Source organism: Mirounga leonina, unplaced genomic scaffold (genome assembly GCF_011800145.1).
Source record: "Mirounga leonina isolate KUSES-001 unplaced genomic scaffold, KU_Mleo_1.0 Mir_129, whole genome shotgun sequence".
Lineage (NCBI taxonomy): Eukaryota > Metazoa > Chordata > Mammalia > Carnivora > Phocidae > Mirounga > Mirounga leonina.
In genome coordinates this window covers 65,431,421-65,453,271 of record NW_023270323.1, presented here as the reverse complement: position 1 = coordinate 65,453,271, position 21,851 = coordinate 65,431,421, and the positions used below count along the sequence as shown (strand labels likewise).

The following is a 21,851-nucleotide window of genomic DNA, read 5'->3' as shown; positions in this document are numbered from 1 at the left end:
TGGAAACCTGGCAAATTGTGGAATTCTGATTGACACAATTCAGAAGTGTTTACTTTTTAAAAAAATGTTTATCTTTTGAATATGAAGATACCATCTCAAAAATAACATTGGAAACTAAATCTAGATCAATGTTTTCTGTTTCTTTGGACAGCAGATTCAGAAATGAAATACATTCCTTAAGTTGCTAGTTTTGTATTTTTTTTCTTTTTCCATAAAATAGGCATAATTTTATTTAATTGAGATGTAGAGATTCATATCCGAAAAATATCAGACTCTCTGCCAAATACTATGCTGAGCACTAAGGGAATAAGAGAAGAATAAATCAAGATCTAAGTCTGAGAGGACCTACATGACTACCAACACTCACATTTTGTGTTTACACATAAAGATATCCTTTGTAGAAGAATATATTCTCATTACAAAGAGAAAATCTTGAAGTTGAACATAGAAATACACTTTCATATAGGAGAAAGTGTTCACAAATAAAGAAGTACAGTAGATAATTTTGCATTGTTTCAGAGTAGGAATTGATCATGACCATAACAGATACATGACACATACATAATTAACACATATTTATTATTACTTTTAAAATAATTTAATTTCATTGGTTCCACATACTGCTCCATTACCAGGCATCAGTATCAATATTGTTTTGCCAGCATCAATACTGAATAAAAGACACTAAGATAATTTATTTCTTCAGTTGTGTTATGCAGACTAGTATTTTGAGAAAAGACTCCAAACTTATAGACACCAGTTTCAGCATTCAATTAAAACTCTCTTTTGTGTGGAATCATAAGAAATTATAGTTCAAAATTAATGCATGTCTGCTGCATGTGAATTACTTTTGAAAAAATGTTATCCCTAAAGTCACATTTCAGTATGTTATGGGGGCACTCTAAAGATTTTAGCCATATAAAGTCAGCATAAATTTTGAGGGTGGGAAAAGGGGTGATTTGAAAGCAAATCCCTTTGAGAAGTGAAACCTTTTAGTTCAAACATCAGGATATATTTTAATGGCGTTTGAAAAAAAAATCTCATTTCACTTGAGTACAGAAAAATGCTACAGGCTTTTAGATAACATGAGCCAACAAATTCAGTGCTTTTTAGGTTCTTCATAAAGTGGGTTTTTTTTTTTCTTAAGCAACTTAATTCAAATCACTTGGATTCGTTCTTCTATCCTTCAATACATTGCAAAGCTGGGTAAGACAGGAAGTCTGCGTGTTCTGGATCTGTAGCCGCCGTGCGCTACTTCGCTGAGAAGTTTAAGTGCCCCCCAACACCCCTAATCACACCAGTAACAACTGCAGCTTCTGGCTGGCCAAAAGTGGCCTGGCAAACCTATCTCGCTCAGTCCAAACAGACTCAGTCCACAGACTCTTTGAAATATCTGAATTAGTTGCCAGTATTTAAAAATTGGGAGGATAGAGGTGAAATTTTCCATTTCTGGCTTCTCCGGGGAAAATCCGATTGTTTGGCAGCCTCCCGTTACAGCAGAGCGGCTGCCCATCAGAACTGAGTAGTAGCTGGTACAGCACAGAGTATCCTCGCCAGCTTACCAAGCTCTTCCTTGTCCCCAGCTCTCTGCCTGCTCCTCTCTATCTCTCTTCCCCATTCTGTGTCCTGTTTCTGTACATACAACCTGTTTCTCTACTTTTATGTTCCCTGCCTGGCTTCCACTGGCAAGAGAATTTGCAAAGTCTACTGCAAACCTTTCTCCATTATCGAATGGCATCCACCGGCCGTGGATCCTGGCGTCTTGCCTCCTTCAGCTACTTGCATGCTTCCCTCACCCCGCCACGCTGTCTTCTCTCTACTAGAATCATTTGCTTCTTTGCCCGTGCACAATCACAGCCCTGGGGTAGCTGTCTTCTCCCTTTCTTGTCACAGCCTGACTTCCCCGAAGGGAGGGGGGGAAAAAAAAAAAACAACCTCTTCTTAATCTCATTAACTCTAAATTTTTATAATTTGTGTACTTCATCTCCCCAGTTGGGCTATATGCTATTTTAAGACAGGTACTATGCCTGATTTATTTTTATACCATTCCATGTTGCCCTAAAATTAAGAGCCATTTAGGAAATACTAGATGAATGAATGGGTAGTAGTTGTAGTAGAAATAGCCAAAAAAATACAACAAACAATGCCTGTGTTAGGGGAAAAATAAGAACAATTTGAACCAAGCAAGAATGATGCTTCTTTTCACCATCTCTGCCTTGACCACCCATCTTCTTGACTCCAGCATCAAGAAACCGAGATCACTACCACACCACAGTAAGCAAAGGACAAGATATGTGCCTGGGATGTGAAACTGTTAGAATGTATTAAGCTTTTAATAAACTGCTCCAGCCTGACACTTTATCCCTATGCAATGCAAATACCAGATACAGATACCGTTCTTGCTATTTAAATTTCAGCAGTGACGCAGCCAATGTCCACAGTATAGAATACTTAACAGGACTCTTTGGGAGATTTTGAATATCTTCATTTACTCATGACTCTAATTACACACAGTGCCTCTCTAAGGAAATGCAACTGTCTGATTTTACTGACTGTTGACTGCCTCGTGTTAATTCCTTAAGCAGTGTCATAAATACACATGCATTCATGCACATGGTGCATAAAGCAACATGTGAATAGTCAAAGATATTATGGCTAAAGACATAAATCTGCCATAAATATTTGATAGAGCTGAATGCATAGCAATGTGTTAAAGTATAACATTTATTTATCATCTTACTTATAATATAGGGCATTCTTTATGCCGTCTCTACCACATAGTTGTCCTGCATAAACATAATTGCAAAGGGTTTTCTCTATATTATTAGATAGAATGATCAATGAATTTTCATTATCTAAAATGTCTAACTTTTTTTTTATTCTACAGCACTCTCAACAATAACAACATTACTAGACTTTCTGTGGCAAGTTTCAACCATATGCCTAAACTTAGGACTTTGTAAGTAGCCACAATATATATATAAAGGTCAATTTAATCAGTTAAGGGTTCCTCTAAAGTACTATTTTTTGTAAACAAAGAACAGGATTCATGAGTTCATAATGGGGTAGAGAAGGAAAATGCCACTTTTTTAAAAAAGTGCTAGATATGATATTTGAATAAATGAACTATCATTCTGAAAACATGAAAGCTTTCTTTTAAATGATACGCATTATGGGAAGGTGGGGGGGAACGTTTACTTTGAGCTATTGTGGAGGTCACATTTCATTAAGAAATGTAAGACTCCTTGATTGGCTGTCAGAAATGATAAATGGTAAATCTTTATGATTTTATTACTGTATAGCAAGCAGACCTAATAAAGCTAAACTGAATCTCCTACATTCTTTGTAATGTAAAATTACAGCATAACCTTCCAGTCCTTCTATAACGAAGGTTGTGGCAGCATTTATATTTAAAAATATCTTTTCAAGAGATGAACATTAAAATATTTTAGGTGAATAAAAACTTGTTCTCTAATAAAGCATTTGCTACAGCTATTTTTTTTTCTTTTGGGGAAAATTAACTTTAAAGCCCAGGGTGGGGATAGTTAGTTAAAGCATTTTCAGAGATAAATCTCGTTTGAACTGGGTTTAAGAATCACCCTGGCCTCAAAAATATGTTATATACAACATGTGGGAAATGGTGGGAAACATAAGCAAAGCATTGAGCTTCTTGAAAAAAATATGTGCTGCTTGGGTTTTCAAAATAACTTTCAGTTTACTATAGTTTATAACTGGAAACATATTACATTTATTTTTTCTCTTTAATGAAAAAACATTTAATTGCCAGCTTTTTAATGGGTAATACCAATCTAAATGTCCTCTTTTTTTGTCACGAAATTTTATGTTCTATGTATGATACAACACATCATTATCTTTTCCTTGGAATAAGATTTAACAAAATAAAGGAATTCTGAAAGTATGCAGGTATAACATAAATTCCATTTTTTTGATGCTCCTAATCTGACCAAATGAATAGATCAGTTCACTCAGACTATATTTGATGAAATTCATTTCTTAATCATTGACTTTAAGCTAATTTTTTTTTTTTAGAAAACACACAGTGGACAACCTCTTTAGTGTCAAAAGCGAGGCCACTAAGAATGTGGAAGTGTCTATCATCTGCATTTCTGATAGTGTGCCTATTTTCCTATAGAAATCCATTACAGTTTGTCTTGCTAATCAGGCTTTATGTTCTTTTCTCACTTCAGATTTGTGCACACCGAATTGAATCATTATAACGTGCTTGGTTCAGATGAAAATATTTCTAGAACAACGAGGTGGCATGTGCTATGTGGTTTCCAAAGGATGCCACTCTAACTTCCAAGCAAACTGAGCTGGAGGTGACCCAGCTTTCGCAAAATGTAGCTTTTTGTTCGGTGGCACGTCATTTAAGTTTTGATGCAAGACAGTCTGTTCCATATCTTACAGGCTCAAGGAGAATGTAAAACAGTCATCTAACTTGAAATTCCCTTGCTTTGGTTGTTTCATTATTCTATATTATCATTGCTACTTAAAAATTCCATTTTTATGGTCCAATTATCTTTCTGGACTGAGTTCCATGTTTTAATATCCATTACTGTTATTGGGTTAGAATTGAGCACATCAGCTAAAAAGGACTAAAATGGTATTACTGTGTCATAGATGATTCTGGAAATGATGCTTTGATTTATAGCTTTGGATGTCCTTTTCTTTAGTTTGAGAAAACATAAAAGCCAATTTGAAGTCATTTACCTAATTTAGTGGATACATTTGTCTGATATTTTATTAATGGAAAAGTGCTATTTGCCACTTGGAATGGATCCATGCTCTGGTGTGGATCCCTGCCAACACAGAGAGGGGGGCTCACTTAATTCCTTCACTCCCAGCCATTTATGTCTTTTCATTTCAGTTCCTGCTCTTTGAGAATAGGGTCCCAAGAGCCAAAAGCAGCTAATCCCTTTTTTCTGCTATTAAACAAAAAGAAGGAAATCAGAATAGGGACATGAAAGAAGTGTTTTTTATTGAATTATTATTCTATCTTGTTCTGCAAAAAACGAAAGTGACCCTCTAAAAAGAATTTGCAAGCAGTTCCTCCAGGAACCAACAACAGCAGGACTAACTGATAATTCATATTGGGAGCCACAACTTCTATTAACAGGCCCCCACCCCTGCCCTACCTATTACCTCTCCTTTCCCCCACCACCCCAACTGGCTGTCAGTATATTGGGACTGCAGAGCAATTCGCCTTGGACATCTCTCTTTCTTCTTACCCTTTTGAGTGAACATAGAGAAACCATTCTTATGGTCATGTTCAAGCTCCTGGATGTTGGCTTAGCTCAGAGGTAAATGAAGAGAAATTCAATTCTGTGGTTTTACACGAGTTTAATTTTTAGAAAACTAATTAGGTTGGGATTTCCTATGCTTTGTCTACTGACATGTTAAGAAATAAAGCTATAGATTATTATTAAGACTTTCTTTTTCAATTTTTGAAGTAACCGTCTTCTGTTTTCTTGCTTTAAACTTGTCTTTTTCTTCTCTAGTCGACTGCACTCGAACAATCTGTATTGCGACTGCCACCTGGCCTGGCTGTCTGACTGGTTGCGCCAGAGGCCCCGGGTTGGTCTCTACACTCAGTGTATGGGCCCATCCCACCTGCGGGGCCATAATGTAGCTGAGGTGCAAAAACGCGAATTTGTCTGCAGTGGTAAGGGAGAATGAACCTTTATGTTGTCGTCTTATTTTACGGAGAACTGTGGAGAATGCATGCTCTCAGAGTTTCCGTGTTGCTCACTAACGTGTGCAATTGTGCACTAATCACTCCATGGGAGTCCTCGGTTTTAGCGCCATTGAGAACAGGTTCTAAGATGTGTGTGCGTGATTGGCAAGGACAGGGTCCTCTGAAGTTAGGATGAAAGATTTCTAAATTTTTACTCCTGGGGAAATTGAGGAAATTCCTAGACTTTAATTCTGTTTGCTGCTTATTTTCCCATTAAGTAATAATGTCCGTCTGCTTTTCTGTTAACAATTGGAAATATGGTTAATCCTGGATCGCTGCTGGGAAATTTTTAAAAAGTAGCTCAGCTGTAGTTGCAGAGTGGCAAAGTACTTTTCGTGAATACTAGTGGTTCACCTCTACTTCTAAAAGATAAATGACTAGCTTTAGTGATGAAAATCTGGAAACAAAAATAAGGCATAACCTATGTAAAATATCAGGAAGTCACATTCACTTAGTTCTTTCTATCTAGGTATTTCACATATATGTACCTCATTTCACCTCCCTCATCACAACTGTAGTGAAATGTAATATTATCTTTATACTAGAGATGAAAACGCTGAGAAAAAGATGCTAAGTAGCCTTGTCCAAGATTGCGTAGCTGAGTCCAAGGATCTCAACCTAGGCAGGCTGGTTACCAATGCATATATATTGATATTTATGTTTATATTTATATTTATTTATAAAATAATATGTTAATAGTATCTGATACATATTAACATATATCTTATTTTATAAATACAGGGCTGGCTTTGCTTCAGAAGTGTCTGTTCAAAATACAGTAACACAACATTTTTAAATATACGTAATGCATCAAAATTGTCCCTTAAAGGAGGCACAAGAAGAAGTACTTACAGAGGATTCTGATTTATTGTTGTCTTTTAGAACTTTTTATGTATTTTTCCATACTTTTTATAACCCAGACAAAATTTTCCTATAATGTCATGGAATGGGAATGTTCTCTTCAGGTCTGATTGCTTTTTTAAAAAATTAAATAATGAAATGACTAACAGTTCGTTACTAACCACTTTTTTCTCTCTTCACTTTTCCCTTCCTGTTTTCTAGATGAGGAAGAAGGCAAGTTCACCTTTCTTTTTTAGACTGAGACTATTTTTTGTAAGGTTTGAGAGCTTGTTCAGAGGGCTTGGGTTAGTAAGGAGCCTGCAGCGTCTCCCTGGCCTACGCGACCGCTCAGGCCCTCTTGCTGCAGATCAGAGAGGGCTGTCCCCTTGCTCCAGTAGCCAAGTGTGTGCAGATGCCCATTCCTACAACACGGCCGACATTCTGTTGTTCGTCATCCCAACAGTGAAATCTCATTTCAAAACAGTTTTGTTTCCGAATACTGAGTAGTAAAAATATATGCCTGCAGGTAACTACTTAACGCTAACGTTGTAGGCCATGTGAAGCTGAATAAAAGAACTGTCTAGATTAACAATTACGGAATGGCATGTTACAAATTATTATAATAACTTCAAAGAAAGCACAAATGTTGAACCTCTCAAGACATCCAACTTATTAGCAAGATCTAATTTTCCCCTCATTTATTGGTGCATGATTACTTACTTAGAATCAACAGTTATACCCTCCAAGAGGAAAATGTTACTGTTTTCCTTTCTTTTTTTTGAGGGTAGAGTAAGTTATGCTACTTAAGTTTAATAAAAACCGAACTCTATTTAAGCGTATCGGAAGTGAAATCTAGGTTAGTCTGAAACTGCTGCTTTTTTTGGAACTCAGAATAGTTTTGAATCAAATTCCAGTTTCAGGTCTGAGGTTAGCCTTTCTTAACAATTATTTCAACTCTGAAAAATGATCATTTTCATAGTTTTAAGAATCTCATTTGCTTCATCTGAGTGTTGGCCCAGAACTATAAATGCATGCTGCCTAAAATATATCCTAGAACTACAGGACCAATTTTATGCTCAGATATTTAGAGAAATATATCTGTGTTAAGTAACATGCTTTGGTTGTTTGAGATAAGCTCATGTGTTTCACGATCTGCGGTTTCGGAGGGAAAATATCATTGCCATCTCTTTCTCTTGCAGGTCACCAGTCCTTTATGGCTCCTTCTTGCAGTGTTCTGCACTGTCCAGCTCCTTGTACGTGTAGCAACAATATCGTAGACTGTCGTGGGAAAGCTCTCACTGAGATCCCCACGAATCTGCCAGAGACCATCACAGAAATGTATGTGCCCTGAAATTTCCTCTCATCTTTCCACCTCCACAGTGACCCAAACCCTGACTTTCTTTAGAGCTTCTAGGTTTCTCGAAGGCCAATGGGATCAATCAGTTTAGACAAATATTCCTTTCAGAATTACATTGAGCCTGACTCTGCTTAATGAAATATCTTGTTGGAGGGGCTAGGGTCTTTCTTTCTCTTAACATAGGTAGAATGAAAAGGAACGTGTTTGAAGGATAAATAGTACTTGCCCTTTCCTTGGGAAGCTGTTACCAGGCTATTTAGGAAAAATAAGAGTAGGTATATGTAGTCTGACCATTTGGGTCTATAGATCTGCTCCTCCTGTCCATGTTTAGCTTCTAGTGAGGAAATAATAGAAGGACTGAACTGAGGTAATAAATCATAGAAACAAGATAACCTCCTCCTCAAGAGCTCGTGTTTTAAATGCAGTTTCACTATTTTGTTGGAACTATTGTATAGTCTACCACAAAGTGTAAAAAGGATAAAATTATAAAGTCAGAATATATAAGATTTTTAAATTAGTGAGCATGTTAACCTATGTGACCCAATGGCTATCTCTATCAAAAGTTAAATTGTCTTGACAAAGTATTTCTATTTTGTATGCAGCTGCTGTGTGCATTTGTTCTTGCCAAATATAAGTCATGGGGGTAAAACAAGGTCATTTAAGATGTAAAATGAACTGCTCTTTCCACCTTGAGAAGTTAAGCATTGGAAAATCTTTACTTCAATATCTATTAACTAAGACAGCACCTCTTAACCTTTCAACCTATCATGTTATTGTTTTAGAGGCATTTTAGTTTAAAATGATAAAATAAGCCTAACTTCATTTAAGTCTACAGAGTAGGCACAAAAATTAAGTTATTTTCGAAAACTATTAGTTTTTTGCCAGTTCGTTGCTTTAATTTGCTTTATATGAGACCAACTAATTCACAAGACCCATTAACATTATTTAAAGTATCTAATAGGTGTTTAAAAGTATGCTTAGAGCTTTGCAGTGTAAGATCTTTTGCAGTGTAATCTGTAAAGATTCTAGAATCTGTGGAGGTTTGACACAGACATGAAATAACGTGTGCACATAATCTTATTATCATCAAAATTTTAGTTTTGCTCATCAAAGGCATTTATAAGTATTTTTTAGCTGATCTTTGGAAAAAGAATAATATATGGTTTTGGAAGAGGCAGGTGACATTCCATAAAAGAGAAACATCAGGAATGAAAGACGGAGGTGGTGGGGAGCATTATGTTTTAGAGATTGCACAGTCAAGCCTAATTAGAGTAACAGGTGCATGTTGGGGCATCATGGAAAATAATACCTCAGAAAAGACATAGCCATATAATTTTAAAGCCGCAGATTATTGAAGGACTTCTGTCTTAGTCAGAAGATGTAATATTTGTAATATACGATAAACTAGATAGCAGAAAGACATAGTAAGTTTTCAAATAGGGGAATAGTATATTCATCTATTCAGGCAAGAGCATTTATTAAGTAAACCCTTACTATAGAAAAGGCAGCATGAATTTTCCAGAGATTTTCCAAGTGACTAGCAAATTTGACGTGCAAATTAAAAGCTATGAAATGAGGTACAAATTAATACATGTTTGTAAGAGAGGAACAAATGAGGTTCAAGGTAGCTAAACAGAGGTGTAAAGTGGAGGTCAAGTTACAGTGGTTAATCAAAGGCAGCAAGCTTTAGTCAGACCCACAGGTCCACCTACAATTCACTATCTGTGAGACTGTAGGCAAGTTATTTATCCTCTGTGAGACTGTCTCCTCCTCTGATCCTAAGGGTTGTTGTTAATTTGAAATGAAAGAACACACGTAGAGCTTTATGTGTTTAGTAAATAGTAGTAATTCAGTAAGTGATACCTCCATCGTCGAAGCCTTCATATAAAAAGTAACATCTGAGGTAGGCCTTGAAGGATGGGCAGGGAATGGAAATGCAGAAATGAGGAAAGGGCTTTCAAAATGAAAAGAATATCAGAAGCATTGGCAATAAGAATGGAAATGCAAGACACAACCAAACAGGAACTCAATGTGGCTTTTGGAACCCGAGCGAGTGCAGGAAGATAAAACTGGAAGGGTAGGTTGGAGCCAATTCATGGAGGGCCTTGTATGGTATAAGGATCTAAGTCTTTATTTGGAATGCATTCGATTACAGGAGTTTTCATCTGAATCTCCAAGAATTAATATGACAGCTGTGTGCCAGTGGTTGGCAAAAGGACAGACTGCCAGGCTGAGGCCTCTTTAGGTGGCTATCATGTTGATGGAGGGGAGATGTCCTAAGAGCAGGAGCTAAGTAGCAGTAGGAATGATGATGCAGAAGTGGGTATGGTAGTTAATACAGGAACAGAATTCATGGGATTTGGCATTTGGTGAGATGAGGGACTAATGGAGAAAAATGAACCAAAGATGATGTCAGAATTTCAAGTATTAGGGATGGGGAATTGGTGGTTTTATCATTGGATAGGATAGAAGAGGCTGAAGGACAGGACAAAAATTGGGAAAGAAGATGGTGGTGAACAAAACGTGTGAAATCCTGAGGTGCCAATGGGATTTTTAGGGGATGGTAAAATAATACAGACCATAGTAGCCTGGAGCAAGACAAGAACTTGAGGCAAAGATTTTGGAGTAATTAATACTATGAAATAAAAGTTGGTGGTTAAATCCATGAAGTAGTGAATAGAAAGGAGTGCGATAGAAGAGAAACCCAACAGAAGTAAGAGCAACAGAGGGCCAGGGTGAGCAAGGAAGGGGCTGAGTTTGGCTGAGAAAGGGTGTTTTGAAAAAAAGACAGTTGTCACTGTAAAGGACAGACTTGGATTGATTTGAAGATGCAGAAAGCTGCAATCATTAGGTAGTCAGAGACATGGGTTTAGAGAGAGAGATGAGAGTGTGAGAGTTAGTAAGATCTCTGTGGGAGCACAATCATCCTGGACACAAAAGTGTGTGGATCAAATCCTGATTATAGGAAAGAACAAAACACCACCGTGCGTTGACAAAAGAACAGTGAGTTGTAGATATAACAGACCGAAAGTAATGTGTGACATTTAAAGTAGTTTATCTCATGTAGTCTATTTCATTTTTTGCAACAGAGCGTTTCTTCTATTTTGTATGCTCTATAGATTTTGTATTATCGTGAAATTTAGTAACATAAAAGTTACACTAAATAATAATGTCCCATCAGGTTTGCCTGTATTGAGGAGGTGGTGTATCAGATAAAGCTACAATAAATTAAATTTATAAGTAGAGATGACAACATATGTGAAGCTCTAGGTGAATTTCACATCTCTGATTATTACATTATCAGCTTTATCAGTAGAGCATCGGGTAATCATATTGATCTTCAACTCCAACAAAATACCCCATTGCCATTCATTATAGTGGCATAACTTACTGGCTTAGTAACTCCTTTCTTTTATTACTCTTTTATTTTTATTAGTATAAAGAACATCAGTTAGATTCATAAAATGTGGAAGTAGAGCTATACAACATCTTTCTTCATTTTTATAGATTCCAGTTTTTTAATACATGATGAGCTGGAAATTAAAAACTCCCTCCATATTTTCAAATAAGTTTTAATCTAGATTTTACCATAAGTTATAAGTAGAATTGCTTTACTGCAGTTTATCAGACATTCCATTCAACGCTGTTGAATTGATTTCCTTCTATGTGTGGTATGCCTTTATTCCTGCCACTGTCTCATAATAGAATTGTAACAAAAAGAAAGTATGTACGTGCTCCATATAGGAGTGATCTACTGCCTATTATTCTAGGTAGAAGAACTTGACTCATTCTTTTCTTTCTTCTGCGTTGCGCTTACAACCATAATTTCACACTTCTGGTACTTGCTCAAACAATTATTTGTTAAGGTAGATGGGAAACGTTCTTTTAAAGTTAGAATTGGAATAATTTGCCGAAGAACAGATAGGAGACCAACATTTATCTAACAGTGTTGGACACTGTACACACATTATATCATATGATCTTCTCATTGACCTTTTTTTTTTAAATTTTATTTTATTATGTTATATTAATCACCATACATTACATCATTAGTTTTTGATGTGGTGATCCACGATTCATTGTTTGCGTATAACACCCAGTGCTCCATGCAGTACGTGCCCTCCTTAATACCCATCACCAGGCTAACCCATCCTCCCACCCCCCCTAGAACCCTCAGTTTGTTCTTCAGAGTCCATCGTCTCTCATGGTTCATCTCCCCCTCAGATTTCCCCCCCTTCATTTTTCCTTTCCTACTATCTTCTCATTGACTTTTGATGCGGGTATTTATGGAAATTAAATAAAATAGGAAAATCAATGCAGGGACATATGCTAGATAAATGTTGGTAGATTTCTCCAAGAGGCCTTATCATCCTAATGATCATACTATGCTCCAGGATCTGTCATCTCATTTGCAGGCTAGGAATCTTATTTTGACTGCACCTAGCTATTACATTTTGTTTATATATGTTTATATATAAAATATACGTTACTTATATATTTTATATACATAATATTGTGTATGTTCATCTAAACGTCTCTCTTCCCTACTGAAGTAGAAGCTCTGAAGCTTCTACTGAAGGCAGAGGCAGGAATGAGTTCTGTTCTGATCACCACTGAATACCCAGCAACAAATCTAGTACATGGCACATGATAGGCAGATGATAAATATAAAATAAATATTTACTGAGTAAATGGATATTAAGCATTTACAGCAAATTGATCTTTAAAAGGAGCTAGAAGTGGCTGGCTGTCTCAGTCAGTGGAGCATCTGCCTCTTGATCTCAGGACCGTGAGTTCAAGCCCGACATTGGGCATAGGGCCTACTTAAAATAAAAATAAAATAAAATATGTTTAAAAAGTAATAAAAGGAGCCATATTAAACAAAATTAAAAATAAAAACTGAAAGAACAGCCTTTTCTCTCCCTGTAGGAAAAAGAAATGGTGCTTTTTAAGCATACAATAAGTAAGAGAAAAGTTAATTAATAGGATAGTTAATAGAAAGAGCTAAAATGGGCTATAAATACTTAAAATTCATTCATTAAATTTGCCTGTGCCCCATACTGGCTTGGATTCCACTCTCCACAGGTGTCTGAGAGCTCCTTTTTTCTCTGTTCTAGGCTGACCCAGTCAGTATCCAATGGGTAGCCTCCTTCTTTAGATACATTAATTGATTCAATCATCCTACAGATAAGTCTTAGATGTCTTCTTTCTCTAAGGCCATATTTCTTCTGTGATGAAGCCTATAGACATTTGCCTCAAATCCCTCAAAGACTGACAACTTCAGTCTGCTGGGGTTTTTTTGTTTGTTTGTTTTGTTTTGTTTTTTAATGAAGTCAGAAATGTTAAGAAATCTTGTTCAAAGTGTTAAAATTGTGAAGTGGCTAAAATGGCCTCAGTCTGAGATTTATTTGATTCCATAGCTCTCATGTTCTTTCACTGATCTAGCTGCAAAAGAAAGGTAAACATGGCATGAGCTTTTTGGGATATTGTAGAAGAGGAATTGAAAAAATCAGAAGAAAAGGCTGACTGATACTCAGGAAAAACAGGGCAAGAAAAGCTTTGAGAAACTTACATATGAAGAGAACACAGAAGGCACATAAAGACAGGCATTAAAGGATAAGAACATGTACAAAAGTGAGAGCTGTTTCACGTTACTTTCTACCAACAATTACCATAGTGTCGTCTCTCCTATTCTCTGTGACATATTCTCATACCTCCCTGGATTTTATCTGCATAGAACTTATCGTGGTGTAATTTGATATTGTGATTAATGTCAGACCATGCTGAATAGCCTGCAAACTCAGGGCAGGACTGTCTATTTTCCTCACAATTTCTGCACCGACACTTGGTGTAGTGGTGATGGGGAAAAGGACAATGTTGGGGACAAATAAAAGGGGTCCAGTGCACACATTCTGGAGAGCCTCCAAGCCTCCATTCTTCATGGTAAACAGAAAATGTGACAAAGGAATACAGACTAATGAAGATAAAGGGGGAAAATAGAACATGTATAGAATAAAGTTAGTTTAAAAGAAAGAAGCTTTTGCCCTCGGGGCGCCTGGGTGGCTCAGTTGGTTGAGCGACTGCCTTCGGCTCAGGTCATGATCCTGGAGTCCCGGGATCGAGTCCCGCATCCAGCTCCCCCTGCTCGGCAGGGAGTCTGCTTCTCCCTCTGACCCTCCTCCCTCTCATACTCTCTGTCTCTCATTCTCTCTGTCTCAAATAAATAAATAAAATCTTTAAAAAAAAAAAAAAAAGAAGAAGAAGAAGCTTTTGCCCTCCCTGAGATCTTCCCAGCACTTTGCTGCTTTGAACTCTGCTGGTTAAAACCTTCTTTTCATACAGATGGAAAGCCTGAGGCAAGTCTTCAGAATCTGGCCCATGGCAACAGAATTATTAATAGCAAATTGATTTTCTATATATCACATCCTCAGAATTAATTTCTTAAATCATGTTTGAGATATAAAATTTTGAATATGAGATGATGGATTGTTACAAAGTAGACATTTAGTTCTCTTCAATCTAGTTATAGATTTTCTGTGGCATATCACCTGTTCAAACCATTATGCAGAAGTTCCATAAATCATGGAAAATAGTAAGAACATGGGTTGTAACAATTTAGTACATCTTGTTTACTCTTCTGCCCTCCTGCCTTCACTCTTGGTGGCTTGTTTAAGGCTCAGAAGTTGGAAACCATGCAATTCTTTTGTTTACAGAAGAAGGTCAGGAAGAAGTTCAAATTATGGGAAGGGAAAAGATGGTAGCAAAGTTCTCAGCCCAGGTCTTCTGCAGGTTGTTTCAACGTTTTCTGAGATGGATTGGAAATTCTCAGAAGCTATAATACATTTTCCTGGGCATGCCATTCAAATAGGTAAAATGGAAAGGAAGCTCATCATTGTGTAAACTACTGGTCTGCTTTTACTCTGCCAGCAATAAAGAAGGTTCTTTCAAAGAGATTCACAATGACGGAGGTTAGATGTGAGGTTTGGGAGTACTTTTGCTTCCTTTGTTACCTCTGGATCATTTGCATGCATAAAGAAGTGAAAGAAAAGAGGGCTCCTGAATGTTATATCGTATTACAACCTACATTTATGATGCTGAATATAACTTCTAAAGTGCTTGTTTTTTCCCTCCATTTCTGTTTAGACAAACACTCTTCCCATATACATTTAACCTTTTTGCAGGCTATTTCTGTATTTGCCCCTTCCAAATTTTTGAATCCTTAATTCTAATAAATAATACTTGCCAAATTGAATCCACATACTGTAGGTCAAAGTCATCTGACTTTCTATAGGTAGGGATACCGAAGTTTGATTTGATTAAGATGTTTTTAAATTGCGCATTCTATACTAGATTATTATGAGAGTTATGAAATCAAGGGTGACTTTTTAATTATTTATCATGCACTTAGTAATGTCCCAGCTAGTAGGACAGCTATCATGTTGTATAATTGGCTGATTTTCTACTCATATGCCAAAATTTTGAAAATAAATTTAAAAAATGCAGCATGCAGTTCAACTAATATTACAGTACATGTAAATTACCTTGATTTTATTATCTAGGCAACAGAAACTATCTAAATAAAGCAAATGATACCATTTTTAATGTAATTTGGTGTGAAAGAAAGATATAGTCCATAATCTGAGTTTGCCTTGATAAATAAAAAGTAGGTTGATAATTTCAAAGTGGCATTGTTTTCACTGTGAAAGTATTTAATTGTTTCACTATGAAAGTATTTAAAAATTTAGAGATACACCCAACTTAAGGGTTCTTAAGTGCAAAAGAAAATAGGTAGAGTTAAGAAAATATTATGAGTGAAAATTCTAGCAGTTCTACTTTAATTGATAGTTTTACTAGAGCACTTGCTAACCACTGAAGCACTCATTAGCATTTTGCAGTTTTACACATCCCCGATATTTTTCTTACTAAAGACCCACTCACAGAATTGGCTAACATATAGCATGACTGTTGGCTTTAAATTTTATGTTTACAGTTTTGTGCTTTGCAGGCTAACTGATGTGACATCATTCTCAGTCTATGCCTAGTAGAAATATTTATGACCAAGTACTGTTAAAAAAATCATCTTGCATTGTAGGTAAGCCTTTTTTATGATAAAGAAACGTCCTTCAGACCTACTGAAACAGAAGGTAGGAAGCTATATGGTCTTTAAAGGTTAGCAGAAACCTTTTAATTCTTTTGTAATGTAGAAAATAATTTTGTAAGTTTTTACACAAACCTAATTTCAAATATAGAACTATCACTCTACATATCTACTTTGATGTAGAGAATTAGAAGTACATTTACATATTTGGTTCTGAGATCCTTCCAGTAGCACAAATTTGGTATATATCTCTCAAATCTCATAAAGAAACTAGCTTTTCTTCTACCAAGTAATAGAATTTTGTCTAGAAATGTCATTAAATAAACAATCCCAAGATCAAAATATAGCCATCATCAAAATATATACATAAATCAGTAATTCAGCTCTGATTATGTGCTAACATAGTTAACGATTAGAAAAACAAAATAGTAGGATTTCTTTCTGACAATATATTTTATGGAATGAGTAGTCATTTGATATAAAAGAAGTTGTTCATGCAAATGTTGTTCATCCTTATTTTTATTTCCTCATGTTTTTGAATTATATTTTCTTCAGTTTTCATACTATTATTCCATCATGAATTAAGCACCCAGAAAAAGACATCATAATTTAGCTTCCTACAGATTGCAGAGAGCCAATTCATTGTTCAGTATACAAAACAAAGATCTCTATCATGTTCCATCAGAACAAATATCTCATTTTCTTGGTTATCAGTAGCTATGCTTAGTGTAATCCCAACAGCTGCTCACATGGTTCCACATAAGATAAATTATGTAAAATAGATTTATAGATTCAACTCTACTTGTAGTTCCATAGGCCATTATTGATAATAATAATAATAATAATATTGGAGTGCTCTATATTTATTTTGGTAGAATTTTCAATTTCATATGTGTATCTTGAACAATCTTTAATTGCTATTGAATGAAATAGTGAAATATCTTTGAAAAGCTACATATATCCATTACATGCACAGAATCAGTTTTTTTTAAGAATATGTGTTCATGATAAGAAAATTATTTATTACCTATTTCTCCCAACTTCTCCCCCCCCCAGTTTTATTGAGGAATAATTGATAAATACAATTGTATATATCTAAAGTGTATGACTTCATAAATGTGCTTATTGTGGAGTGATTGTCAAGATCAAGATAATTAATACATCCATCACCTCACAGTTTACACAGTTAACTCTTGTGTGTGTGTATGGTGAGAACACTTAAGATCTACTCTCAGTATTTTATTATTAACTATAGTCACCATGCTGTACATTAGATCCTCAGAACTTAACTCTTTTTATAACTGAAAATTTATTGCTTTTGACCTACCTCTTCCCATTTCCTCATCCCAACAGCCCCTGGCAACCACCATTCTATTCTCTGTTTCAATGAAATAGGCGTTTTTTTTAAGATTCCACATACAATTGATGGCATGCAATATTTGTCTTTCTCTGACTTATTTCGCATAGCATAATACCCTCCAGTTTCATCTGTTTTGTTGCAAATGACAGGATTTTCTTTCTTTTTGTGGCTGAATAATGTGTATATGTGTGTGTGTGTGTATATATATATTATACACATATATACACATATATGTCACCCCCACATATATATATCACATTTTTTTATCCATTCGTCCAAGGACATTTAAGTAGTTCCCATATGTTGGCCACTGTGCAAAAAGCTGCAGTGAACATAAGGGTACAGACGTCTCTTCAAGATATTAATTTCATTTCCTTCAGATACACACCCAAGAGTGAGATTGCTAGGTCATGTGGTAGTTCTGTTTTTAATTTTTTTTAGGAACTTCTGTACTGTTTTCCAAAGGGGCTGCACCAATATACATTCCCACCAACAATGCACAAGGGTTTTCTTTTCTTCACATCTTTGCCAACATTTGATATCTCTTGTCTTTTTGATAATAGCCATCCTAAAGTTCTGGAGTGATATCTTATTGTGGTTTTGATTTGCATTTCCCTGATGACTAGTAATGTTGAGTTTTCATGTATGTATTGGCCATTTGTATGTCTTCTTTGGAAAAATGTCTATTTAAGCCCTTTGCCCATTTTAAATTGGATTATTTGCTTTTTTGCTACTGAGTTTTATTAATTCTTTATTTATTTTGAATACTAACCCCTTACCAAATATATGCTTTGCGAAAAGTTTCTCCCATTCTGTTGGTTGCCCTTTCAATTTATTTTCTTACCTGTTTGTTATTTGTGCCTAACTTCACAAAAAAGCCACATATGTAACATGTTAGATGTATGTATACACACATACTTTATGTGCTTTTTTGTTGAGATGTGTGATCATTTAAGCAGAAAGCTATAATGGCTTTCTTAAGAGAAAGACACAGAAGACTGAATCAAAATTTTATAATATTAGTTAAGAAGTGAAAATAAGTATGGTAAAATTATAAATAGATGGGCAAGAAAGAAATACTAAAATGACTAGAGTGGAGATTAAGGTGGTAAGGCAAGTAAGAAACTCCAACTGGTTTCTCTTAAAAAAAAAAAAATCCGAAGAGTCTGATGAGTATTATTGCAACAGAAGAAGAACATGTTGAAAAATAGCATTTTTTTTTCATGCACTACATACTCAAAAAAAACTTTCGAGTGCCTACTCTGCATCAGTCATTATGGATGAAAGGACACACTCCCAGCCTTCAAGATGTTTACAGTACAAAGAATTGAAACTACACAAAGAGAAAATTTTAAAACCATGTGATAAGTAATAAAATACACATAGGGAATACAGAGAAAGGAATACCTTGGCTTGCCTGGGAGAATCAAGGAATCTCCAGGCATGAGGATGTGTCTGGCAGGCGGAGAAACTGGGGTCTCCACAGACAGAGGAAAAATCATGGGCAAAGTCCCGGGAAAGTTAGAGGTAGTATACATTTGAGAAATTAAAGCAGTTTTTGGTAGCTAGAACATAAAGTGGAAGCTTGATCTTGAAGAATCACCTCTCCTAATAACAATAGTATACAAAGAAGCAATTGGAGCGTGGTAGTAGTGTGATGAGATATGTTAGAAAAATCACCCTAAGATGGAGTGGAGAATGGTTTGGAGGGAAAGAGTACACTAAGGAAGTGATAGCAACAGTCTGTAGGGTGTGGTGAAGGCGGGCATAGCATCAGATAGGGATGGAAGAGGATCCCAAGAAGTGGTCGGTTCCCTAAAAGCTTCTACAGAAAAGAAAATGGAGACCCATCAGAGGTAAAATAAGACCTATGTAGTCTTTAACATAAAAATGAAGACAGCTGGTGCATGGTCAAAGTGTTCTTTATTATCAGACAAATCACCAGCTGTGTTTTTTAGGGATTAAGTTATAGATTTATGGTGTATAATCATCTGGAAAGATTAAGTTGAAAATGCGTACAGCTCAAATACTACTATTGGCCACATTGTTACCTAAACTCGAGGAAAAAGACGATGGATAACTTGGACAATGAATCAGTACAGGGGAAGAAGGGCAATTGCTATCTACTCATTGAGTAATACTGTAAACAAGCAATGTGGAAAGACAATTTGCATAATGTTTTTAAAACTAAAATTATTACCAAATGGGCAACTTAGCTCCGTGCCTGACTCAAAGTTAGTGTCCAAAAGGTTTTCATCAATAACGAAAACCAAAGCAGCAGAACATTTAACTATTTTTCTTCCTTGAATTGGTAAAGAAAAATTATATATGAAAGCTTAGTGTTATTGACATTATGAATCTATACTCTGTCCCCCTGAAGTCAGTGAACCATGTGCCTAAGCCCATTTTTCTCTCTAAATCTAAACCATGTGATTGTGTGTTTTGAGTATATCTTTGCATTTGAATATATATCCACATGAATACCCCCATGAAAATGTTAACCTTCATTTAAGTCACTGCCTGAATACGAAGTCAGTAAGAACACACACCCTTGCGCAGACACACACACATTTGTGTCTTGCTTTTTAAATGCTTAAAGACCAAATGGAAGAAGAGTTATTTCTTCTATGAAAACATCAATTGAATTTAACCTCAGGGGCATGTACCCTAGAATGACATCACAAAAAAATAAAATAAAATGAAGGAAATGGACAATATTCAGGAATAAGTCATCCCAAAGCAGGAATGGCTGATAATCAATTAGTATGGACACAGTCCTAATGCAGAACTGCTAGCTATATGCATAATATGTCCCTCTAGAGGCAACTATTCACCAGCTGCTGGAGATATTTATTAAACTTACAAAGTACTAGAGAGACTACAATTACCTAACAGAAATTGTATTTCAATCTAAAATATCTTTCATCATTTTATATAGACATATGAAGGATTTCAAGGCATACATTTACTGCTAAAGCTAAAAGTAATAGTCCAGAAATATAAAATACTTACTTTAGAATTATTATGTAATAGGCAAGAGAATCCCTAATGTCAAAGGAATATAGCTGCTTCCTCCTTTTCAAATGTTGGATTGATGTTACCTATGATGAGAATATTTGGCTACACTGAGCAGTCCAAGATTCAGAAGCTAGGGTCATTCCACAACCCCCCAACACACACACACCCCATTAAATCTATGTTCTATTCTCTGGCAGCTGTTTTTGCCATTTATGTTAAAAGCAGATGGGGAAAATGCAAAGAACTGTCAGTTTTATTGCCATGTATAATCAACATCTGGGCTGTATGTTACAATCAATCCAAACTCATACTTTACTGGTGTTGTAAAACCTTTTTGAGTTCCTAAGACAGTTTCCAAATTTGAGGAAATACTATATATTTTAATCATGTTGATCATGGAAATTACAACATAATATTTTTTTCAGCTTCCATGTGAATGATGTATGTGTGTATGTGTTTAATATATAATTGCTGGGTTATCTGCAAATCTGTACCGCTAATTTGTTAAACAATGTCTTTTGGAATCATATATATATTTATTTTGTACTAGAGATCAAATCATGTATCAGATTTATTTCTTTCCTATATAATCTATATGTGTGAAACTAACATGTGTTATAAACGTTTTATTATATAGTGCTGCTTATTATATGTGTGAGTACATATATACACATGAGTATCCTCATATTTTTATTCTTTCCCCATTTTTCGTGCAAAAAGTGTTTTTTCTACATCTCATAATTTTTACAAAAACATATTTTACAGTAGGTTTTATTTTCCTCATTTTTTGGAAAGAGAAACTGAGACAAGGAAGCAAATTAATTTTTGCAAAGTCTACAGAGTCTATCAGTGGCTGTAAAGCCCATACTTTTAATCACTAAACCATACATTTTTATCTTTATGTACACACATATATAAAACATAATACCTCTTGGAGAGGTTTCAGCTCTGTCATGTGGATGTTATTTTGTATGGTTTGTCAACATAATTTAGTTTGAAAAGTATTGAAAATAATTCCTGAGAAATGAAAACTAGTGAGCTGGAAATGTCATTTAAAATAAACTAATATTGTTTAATATCTCATAAATGACTTCAAACCAGTTGGAGTTTTTACTTCCCAGGTTGGACTGTGTTGTATACTCTACTGATGTGATATCTGCTCACTAATAACCATAGTAGAGTATCTTCTGTCACAGAGCTCAGAGATACCTGTGCATCACTTCCATGTTCTAAGGGTCTTAGAGCAGAGAGATTTCTTGATAATTTTCCATTTTCTACAATCTTTAAAATAGGCACGAGAAAGGGGTATATATTGGTTGCAGTTCATTCCCTAGGAACTCTGTAAGTGTGAAGACATGCTTGATTTATTTTTTTTTAAGCAGTAATTAAAGAACAAGAGAAAAAGATGTATGCTAGTGAGGAG

At 35.5% G+C, this 21,851-nt stretch overlaps 1 protein-coding gene across 6 annotated transcripts in view; it reads left to right on the top strand.

Annotated features, from left to right (window-relative positions):
* The window catches only part of SLIT2 (slit guidance ligand 2), a 364,058-nt gene that overhangs the window by 225,945 nt on the left and 116,262 nt on the right, over positions 1 to 21,851 (top strand). For all 6 annotated transcript variants that reach the window (XR_004679286.1, XM_035005227.1, XM_035005226.1 and 3 more), the window contains 3 exons: positions 2,888 to 2,959; positions 5,520 to 5,683; positions 7,795 to 7,933. Coding sequence is in view for 5 of the 6 variants with exons in the window: in XM_035005227.1 (XP_034861118.1) it covers positions 2,888 to 2,959; positions 5,520 to 5,683; positions 7,795 to 7,933 (375 nt within the window). In the remaining variant the exon portion in view is untranslated. The remainder of the gene's footprint in view (positions 1 to 2,887; positions 2,960 to 5,519; positions 5,684 to 7,794; positions 7,934 to 21,851) is intronic.